The sequence below is a fragment of the Bactrocera tryoni genome, chromosome 3 (assembly GCF_016617805.1).
Source record: "Bactrocera tryoni isolate S06 chromosome 3, CSIRO_BtryS06_freeze2, whole genome shotgun sequence".
Taxonomy (NCBI): domain Eukaryota; kingdom Metazoa; phylum Arthropoda; class Insecta; order Diptera; family Tephritidae; genus Bactrocera; species Bactrocera tryoni.
In genome coordinates this window covers 72,201,158-72,211,231 of record NC_052501.1, presented here as the reverse complement: position 1 = coordinate 72,211,231, position 10,074 = coordinate 72,201,158, and the positions used below count along the sequence as shown (strand labels likewise).

At 40.9% G+C, this 10,074-nt stretch overlaps 1 protein-coding gene across 1 annotated transcript; it reads left to right on the top strand.

Moving 5' to 3' along the window:
* The first annotated feature begins 7,946 nt into the window (after positions 1-7,946).
* Positions 7,947-9,803, top strand: LOC120772297. The gene has a single exon (XM_040100805.1). The coding sequence runs from the start codon at positions 8,253-8,255 to the stop codon at positions 9,738-9,740; it is 1,488 nt and encodes a 495-aa protein (XP_039956739.1). The 5' UTR covers positions 7,947-8,252; the 3' UTR covers positions 9,741-9,803.
* The last annotated feature ends 271 nt before the right edge of the window (positions 9,804-10,074 follow it).

Genomic DNA, 10,074 nt, shown 5'->3' with positions numbered 1-10,074 from the left:
AATTTGATCAGATGTAATTTTGGACTATCAGACTGCTCTCAGAATGGAATCTAATATTATATTATAAATTATGATGATAAAGTAAGTCTTGAGGTGCTCAGTTATTTCGCACAATATAAGTGTTCTCTTTTCTTCAATTGTCACTTGACTATCTCCAGGTACTAAGGGGTTTGTTTTGTTTCAAAGCGAGATCAAACAAAACATCTTTTAAAATCTCGTTGAGTTTAAGACATGTTTTAAAACTCGGACAACGTGGGCAGATATGTCAATCGAATTTTTTGAAATTTGTTGAAATTTCAGTATGTTGTGTTATTTTAAGTTTGCTATGAAGTTTGTGGCACTGAGAAGGAAACATAGGTGACTCTAAAACGAATATTTATGATCAACGTGACGAGCTGTTTCGATATATGTTATGTTCACCGGTCTGCCTGTGTGTCTGCTTGCCTGTATGCCAGATTCAGCTTCTAGATCTCCCATCTCTGTTTCAAATCTAGCTCGTGAATAGAATTCCATCGATAGAAAAGTTCAGGTACATAAAGAAGCCAAAATGTGGTATTTGAGTTGGCCGCAGACTGAGAGATACCATTTTATGCTTTAAGAAATGACCCTGTGAAGAAATATTCTTTGGTGTAATCGAAGTTAAAGTTTTTTCTTGTTTCTACTTTCTTTTAAATAAAATATTACACTTTCATATACGTGCTCTTTGAAGTTGGCGAAGACAGTTACTGACGTTATTATTTTCTCTGGAAAGCATTATCTTATCAATTATCGATATATTGCCTAATTCGAGAGCGGCCTAAGTCTTTTAGAGAATTCGCACAGCAAAATTCGGCAACCGGCTAAGAGTGACTTAGCTGTGCGTGCCTATCTCCAAGCTATTTCTAAGCCTCTTTGCATATTTACGCCGCTGCAGGCAGCTACTTAGCACAACGAAACTGCTTGACAGCAGTAAGTCACAGAGGCAAAGGTGAGACACACAGCCAAAGCAGTCACTTTGCAGCTCAGTAGAGTCAGGAAGTAAGTAATATATAACTGTGTGTGTATGTGTGTGTGTGTGTACATAAATACATATCAATTAGCAGCGTAATCTGGAATATGCCACAGCATATGGCTGTTTTCATGCCGGGCATATTTTGTGAGTGTGTGTGTTTGTGTGCGTGTGTTTGAAGCCCTGCAGTCGTACTGCCTGCCGGATGACATTTAATTACCTCAATCATTCTGCTAAATGGTTACATATTAATAAATTACAAGCTGTCAACATGTGTTGCTATTTATGACTATGTGCTGTGGTGCGCACATACATACACATGTGAGTGTATATATTTTATTTTATTTCTATAAATATATATGAAATATATGAAGTTAATTTTTTTTGTACGCCAGCTGTGTGAAAGAAATTATTTAAATATGCAAAGGGGCTGGCGAAAATGTGCAAATTAACTGCAAAGTGATGAAAGTTTTGCATATTTATATACAATTATTAAGGTGGGCCAACATTTTTTTTAAATTTTTTTATTTAGTTAAAATTTTTGATATTTAAAGTTATGGTATTAATATGTAAACAAATACATACATTTTAGAAGCTATCCATATAGCCAGTCCAGACAGATGGACTACGAACTGAACGATAAAAAAAAGTTTTTGTACGGAAATTTTTGTTACCAGACGAGATATCTTCATGAAATTTTGCTCTTATTATTTTTGAAGGCAACGGTGTAATCTCCGAAAAAACTGTTCAGATCGTACTGCTATACCATATAGCTGCCATACAAATTGAACGATCAAAAATAAGTTCTTGTATGGCAAACTTTTACATTTGAAGAGATATCTTCACAAAATTTTGCAAAACTAAATCTCCAAAGCAATGGTATAATCTCTGTGGAAATCTTTCAGATAGCACTACTATAGCATATAGCTGCCATACAAACTGAACGATCAAAATTAAGTTTTTGTATGGAAAACTTTTTTATTTGCAAAAGTGTCTTCACGAAATTTGGCACAGATAAATCACTAAAGTAACGGTACAATCTCCGTAGAAATGGTTCAGATCGCACCACTATAGCATATAACCGCCATACAAACTGAATGATATAATTAAGCTCTTGTATGGAAAACTTTTTTATTTGATGAGATATCTTCAAGAAATTTTGCAAGGATTAATAATTCTAGACAGCGGTGAAATCTGCTAAGAAATTCTTGAGATTGTATCACTATAGCATATAGCTGCCATACAAACTGAACGATAGGAATCAGTTGCTGGTAGGAAAAACCTTTTTATTTGTTGAGTTATCTTCAAGAAATTTGGCACAAAGAAATCTCCAAAGTAATGGTACAATCTCTGTAGAAAATTTTTAGACCGGGCAACTATAGCATGTAGCTGCCATACAAACTGAACTATTGAAATTAAGTTCTTGTATGAAAAGCTTTTTTATTTTTAAAGGTATCTTTACGAAATGCGGCACAGATTATTGTTAAAAGTAATGGTATAATATCCGTAGCAATTTTTCAGATCGCACTACTCTAGCATATAGCTGCCATACAAACTGAACGATTGAAATTAGGTTCTTGTATGGAAATTTTTTTTATTTGACGAGATATATTTTCAAAATTTTTTACAAATTATTGCCGAAAGTAACGGTACATTCTGCGAAGAAATTGTTCAGATCGCGATACTATAGCATATAGCTGCCATACAAACTGAATGCTTTAAATCGATATAAATATCATTTTGTACCCTTTATGCTTTAAAAAGTGAAACTGTGTTGATAATTATAGCTTCTCTGCAGTAAAAATTAACGGTTTATTATAGTTTTTTGAAATTTTTTAAAATATTTTCACTTTATATGTAGAAAATTTTTAAATTAAGTTTTTCACTTCTTTAAGTTTTTCCCCCACCCTAACACTTGCATATGTACATATATAAAGTCTTATAAATATATGTGCTCAACTTCGTATATATATTTATTACATGCATAAAGGCGATATTTTATAAAATTAATCTGTATTATTTACATCCACTGCCGGCTGCGCTCTGATGTATGGCTGACAGGGCGTATACGCAATTTAATGGCTTGTAGGCGTGAAAATGTGCGCTTTACGTGCTGCAGATAAACTGATACGCACACAAATGCACGCGTGCTTCGCCTGCTTAATTACAAGCCCGGTCGTGTTGGTTATTAATGAGGTTTGAAAAGGTTTATCATGTGACGTTTTTAAAGTGCGCCATTCACCTATATCACCTCTAGCACTTCACATTTCACATTACACTTGTCACCGGCTTATACAGCAGGCCACAAAGTTGATATAGGCAAACGGTTACATTACATATACATATATGTAGGTATATGTGCGCACTTGAGGCGCTCAAACGCGCTGCCGCTTCAGTGGCGCTGCACTAAAGCTCGACTTTGCACTTGTATATAGCATATTTATATCGTTATTTCCCTTACTGGCGCTAAATCAGCGCTTTAAACATGCTTACTGCAGCCTCATTTCAGCAATTTATTAGTTCAAGTGGCTGCACGTGTGCCTCTAAAGGCGCTGCTCGCCCTCCAATTGCTTATCTTGGCGCTGCATTAGCGGCGTGCTATATGTTACGTATACGCCCGGCATACCCACATATTGTATATGCACATATTCACCTTTATCAGCGCGGTACACTTGTTATAGTAATGATTGTTGTTGTTTTTCATTGGCAACACGCAAATCTAATTAGACGCCCAGTCAACGCAAATAACTAGTTTCCCCCCTTCGGGTACATATGTAGTTGCATGGCGTGTAACGTTGTAGTCGCGCAGACATCGTTATGTAATTAATTATAAAGTTTTTGCCTTGTGAAATACTTGAAGGCTCAACGGTGTTTTTGAAATGAACCAGAAATTACTTAATTGAATTGCACACACACGCACACAGACATGCTTGTTGCAGCAATTTATTGCAAATATGTGTGTGTGTGTGGATTTGTTAGCATAGATTTTCGCTTGTCACCCGCTGGCAGTTATGTCTTTGTCGAAATAACATAGTTGGAAAATCACACAAAATCAAATTTACAAGCAAACTGGAATTATGCCTTTGTTAGGCGTAGTAATGTGCGGCAAGCAGCGCCATTTTGCACCTGAGGGTTAAAGCATTAGCTATTCTTGTAGCTATCTGACATTCGCCTTGGCGGTTAACCGCGCATATGACACAGCGAATATATCAGAAAAGCCTTTCAGTGTCCTAGTTCATTATTTGTTGCCTATATCCTTAGCGTCGTTATTGACCTATGTTTAGTGGAGCGACCTCCTGTCATGTCAATATCAATGACTTGAGATTTAACGATCAGTTGACTTCGAAACATACAATTTTCATCCAAATGTGATTTCGTTTAACGAACTCATGGTCCATAAATTATTTATATGTGGAAAAGTACTATCTATAATGAACCATATTGTCTTGACTTAAAACTAACTGCAATTTTTAAAAGGTCTCAAAGTCTCCCACTGAACCTTTCTCGAGGTTTTGGATTGGTAATAGATACCAAAATGGCAGGGTTGGGATAGTAACAGTTTGCTTCTGTTGCAGATTAGTGGAATCAAGCTAAGCTTTTACTAGTTATTTGGCTATTCCTTGCTTCTCAATAGCATATAATTCAAAAGGGAAGCCTTACTAGATGAGTAACAACCAGGCTTCCGGCTTTTGAATATCCCAGTCACGAATGGAGCCTACGGTTACCAGATAGTCTTACTTGCGTAGCGGCAGCTAACCGACTATCCCCTACACTCGTAGGACCATATATGAAACAGAACAAAAACAATATTATAATCGTAAAAGAGTCCGGCTCTACTAGAAAAACGACGTAGTGAACTAGTTGTTTCGAGAAGAGAGTCGCTATAGCCAATGTTGGGGAGGCATAACATGGCAAAAGGCTGGTAGCGGTCGACAAGAAGGACATCACATACAGATTGAAGGAAGGGATCTACTAAGAATTCACGAAGGTTAAACTCATTGTCTGCCAGTCAGATGCCGAGGCTGTTGGCAAATTATATGGCTGAAATCGAGGAAGTTGCGATGGAGTTCTCGAGTGTCGCCAAAAGCATGGAGAAAGGTGAGTATTTCTCGGGATCTGAGCTTGTAGACAAATTTTTTTTAAATATAAGTATATCGAGCGGAAGTTTTCAAATAACTCTCAAGAAGATGCAGACAACTAATGCGTCTTCTTCAAGTAAATCTAGGTTATAGCAAATTAGCTTCTGTATCACTAATTAACCACATGGCAGTAGAGCAGCCTGATTTTGTCTCTATTTAGTAGTCATTAGTTATAGGGAGCTTTTGCGGGAATAGGCAGACGACATGGGGACCTGGACTTTCATCGGATCCAAATACTTTGTAAACATGGGAGTTTTAGAAGTTATCTTTACAGATTCCACAATTACATTAGTTCAAATTGTACGACGTGTACAGAGTATATAGAAGAATCTGAATACGTATTATTTGATTGTCTTCGCTTTTCAAATACTAAGAAAGAACTAAAAACCACACTAGATGGTAGTTTACGTCTGAGAGCTTATAAGGAGAAAATATCGTGGTAATTTTTAAATTCAGATAATTTTCCCAGCTCCGGCTGCTACATGACGCAGTATGGCGGAAAAACACGAGAAATAGCCTTTGCGGATTCCCACGCTCCTGAACGTGGTAGGCGCGTGGTTGATGTTGATAACGAGAGTCGTAATGTGCTTCTGTGTGATCCATGTGACTTCATACCCCTAGCCTTAATACCCTTTCAGTGGCCCTTGTAATAAACCCTTGTGTTTGAGAAAAATTGAAATTTCCAGTTTTTCCACATGGTCACGGTTTGGGAAATTATTTTTATTTATTTTAAAGAACAAAATGTGTGAGAATAATCATAAATTCAGGACCTATTCACTTTTGCTCGATATGACCACCTTTTGCCTTAACTATGGCCTAGAGACGGTGAAAAAAAGAATCGCAAGCTGCCCGAATGTGACTTGCCGGTATTTTGGCTCATTCACGGCCAATGGCTTTCTTCAGCATCTTCAGACTGGTGTATTTTTTACTTCGGACCTTGCTCTCTAAAATGGCCCAGAGAGAATAGTCCATTAGATTCGCATTTGGTGAATTCGAGAGTCGTAATGAAGTTCGCAACGTTGTTTTTCAGCCATTCTTGGTTCACTCGCGCTTTGTGAGACGGTGAGGAGTCTTGTTGAAACGTCCATGGCTTGCGACCGCAATGTTTGTTTGCCCACGGCTTCAAAGTAGCCTCCAGAACACTTTCCCGATAATATGTTGCATTTACTTTGACGCCAGGCTCGATGAAAACAATTGGAGAGCGCCCAGCTTCGGTGACAGCGGCCCAAACAATTATTTGTGGCCGGTGCCGCCTCCTGGTGGCCAACCGATGACTTAGATTCTCGTATGAACGGTCGGTCAAGTAAACGCTATCGTTGTGAGAGTTTACGAATTGCTCAATTGGAAAACTGTTTTCGTCAGTAAACACAATGTTCGGAATTTGACCGCTTACGGCCAAGCGAAGCAACTGCTTCGCTCTCTCAAGTCTTACTTGTTGCTGCTGCGGTGTGAGATCATGAGCCTTTTGGAACTTGTAAGGCTTCATCTTGAGCTCATTTTTCAATATGCGTCGGATGCTGCGGTTGGATATTTTCAGTTCTTTAGCAGTTTGATTGGCACTTCGTCGTTGATTTCGCTCAAGTCGCTTCTTCACTTTCCAAACCATCGCACGTGACGTTGCAGTCTTTTGATGACCACCTCCATGGCGTTTTGCAATGCTACCAGTATCATTGTAACGAGTGATGGTGCGATAAACAAAAACTGTATTCAAGTTAAGGTGTTTGAGCTCACGAACAATTGCTGGCTGTGATTTTCCAGCTAAATTTGAAGCAATGACACTATTACGTTTGAGTTCCATCGCTGATCACTTTTTTTCCGTTCACTTTGGACAAAACGCTTTTGTATACTTGTGAATAATACTTTGAATTGTCATTCGGCAAATTTATAAACAGCTGATTTCAGTGCGACAGCAGCGCGAACGGTCTGAAGTTGGTCTGTAAGGTCTTTGGACTTTGCTTCTGATCATATGAACTTTAATATCTAAAGAATTCGGCTGTTTGACATAAACTCTTTAGCATCAATGAGCAGGTGAAAAAATACCTACGAATGTTGGATAAGTGCTTTCTGAGCGTGCACTGCTCTCTATACATAGCGCGACATGATGACGGAATTTCTCTAAACCTTGCCAGGCTTAGTTACGTCGTTGGAAGAAAGGCCAGTGGTGTGTCTTCCCATAAGGCCTTCATTTGTTGAATTGACATTATCTACCCTGTGCCAAAATCCTTTGCTACCATAAGCAGCATTTTGTGTTTCGCTGCCTGTTTGATTACTAGTTGCTGTAGCGTGAGCTCTAGCATGACTTCAAGTGCTGCGGTTGGGCAAGGTGAGTCTTTTCTGTGGCGATAGTTGTAGGCCTACCGGAGACTGCATTGCCTTCGATGCCCAAGTAACCGCTCCATAAGTGACAATAGGCCTAATGAACAGTATACAGCCACCTGATGACACTTGGCTGACAGCATCAGGATCTACCGGCTAGGCGTCTGCATATCTTGAATGGCTTGGTGGCTTCTCCTTCCCAACAAGTGTCGGGACCTCAATTCCGGAAGCGATTTTCGCTTAGTGGACGACGGTTTTTGACGGGTTGTTATCTAACCTAATGCATAGCTATTAGACATACCGAATAATCGAAATCAAATGCCTGTATTGTAAACTTTAAATTTGAATAAGTAGAAATTATATAACATTTTCTTGTAAAAAATATAACAACTCTACCTTCGAGATGAACTGTAATATCAAACTCTACAATAAAATTCAAATTGATCCCAAAATATTATGAAGTTTTTTTGCTTCAAAATTTGTTTCTGTGACAACTTGTTACTTTTGATTTTCAACTCTTTCCTTTGTTTTCATTTCTTTCAAAAGAAAATTTTATTCTGGACAAATAATAAATAAAACTGAAAATTCATACACATTTCTGCGAACCGAGATAATTCGCTCAAATTTCCGTACAAAATTCGGCCAGCATTTGGAAGACGTGAAATTGTCTTGTTCCAGTCGCATTTCGCAGTAAAATTTCCAACATTAATTCCATCAGAAAAACCGCAGTCCGCAGCGCACGTCGGCTGCGGCATGTACCCTCCTCCATTTCCAACAGTCTCGCGCGCATCAACTTGCTCAAGAGCCGCATGCGTCTGCCGAACAACAGCGAGCGCAAGCAGGAGTATATGGCGCATCGTGCGCGTGTGCAGAACGCCAAGAGCGTGGTAAATAGCCAGCCGCCGATGCGACTAGTGAATCGGCCGCGACGCGAAATGTCATTCACCGAGATGATGAACTCCGTGCGCACAGCCATACAGCGGCGCAGCAACTCGCGCACCTTTACCACGGCGCCCACCTCGACAACACCCTCGGCCACGGGCACTACCAGTATTTCGACTGTGGCGACTACGGCCTCACGCACAACGCCGCCGGCACGTTTTGGCAAATCGCGCATCAATATGAGCAACAGTGACGCGCTCGGCAGCTACGAACACGACAAGTCCGCGATGCTCTTGTACGACTGCAAATCGTGCGGCGCATTCGGCTGCTGCTGCATCTGTGGCGGCGCCGGCGATGGACGGCACTGCATGGCCTCCTGTGTCGATATGCATGAGAAATTCCCACAGCACCCGGCCGGCGACATTTGCGAAGAAGGACGCTCTTCGTGCAACTATGTGCCGCGTTGTCATAGGGGGAACTTCAGCAGCAACAGCGGCATTGCCGTTATTGGTCAACATGGTCCACATGTGCATCACTTCGAGTCGCCTTTACGCAGTTTTCCGGAGAATAAAAACCAAAAAGTCAAGCAAGCGTCGTCGGCTGAGCAGCGTGCTGCCTATCAGCATGCACGCCTGGCCATGCCGTTACGCCACTTTTGGCATCGCATCACACGTAAAGAATGGAACGATGACACGCGCATACCACCACCACCGCATCGCTCCTCTTACGAACTGCAGAGGGGCCAACGTAAGCGCTGCGTGCATCACACATCCTCCAAAGACTCCACAGAAAATACACAAAGCAGCGCCGCAGCAAGCCAACTTATTACGCGCGATGAAAGCAAGCATTCCGGCATACCGCTGCACGTACTTAAACGGTATCAGGACATCACAGTCTCAACGGATGAGGGTATGTTGCGTCGCTTGCTGCGTCCACGCATCTTCTTCGATCTCGAAGTTAAAGGCATACGTCCGTTGGGTCGCATCGTCATACAGCTCTTCACCGAGGCCTGTCCGGAGGTGGTGCTGGAGTTTGTGCGCATGTGCACCACAGAGAATGGCGAACGCATGAGCTTTACGCGTCTCTTTCCACCGATGTGGCTGGAAGGCGAACTGGCATTGACCGACAATAAGACGCTGACGGCTCACAGCATCGAACATGATACGACTGTATTGGATCACGGTAGCGGCGCTGGTGTGTTGTCATTTCCCAGCCGCTATGTGCGTGGCAGCAAGCGGCGGTTTCTCAGCTTTTCAATCAGTTTCAAACCGCTGAAAGTGCTGAATGGCAAACGCATCGCTTTTGGTCGTGTGCGGCGTGGCCTGTGGATATTGGATGCCGTGCAGGACTATGGCACCAATAGCGGTAAACCGCAGCGTGATATAATCGTAACGAGTTGTGGCATGTGCAAGTGACAAAGCTCAACTTACAGCGTGGTTGAGGTGGTTGCGTGGTGTGAGAGTTGGTGCTCGATCGTAATCGACAGTCTGTTTAACAAATTTCGTTCCAAATTGGAATTCAGTTTAGAATGCTTTAAATTGTATTTCGATTTGGTAATAAAATTTGTAGATTATGAGATTATATGAACCCTTGCCTATAACTTCTCCATTTTGTTGTTCTTTCGGGGCGGTATCTTCAGCAGAACGTAGCCACCAATAGCTTGAGAAAAGTGACAACACAACAAAGGGCTGACGATTTGAAAATTTTGGGTAATCTCAATAAGCTTCATGAAGGCAGTTCAAAAGATAC

Coding starts and splice junctions, on each gene's coding strand:
- LOC120772297 (XM_040100805.1), top strand. CDS start 8,253: ATGCGTCTGCCGAACAACAGCGAGCGCAAGCAGGAGTATATGGCGCAT.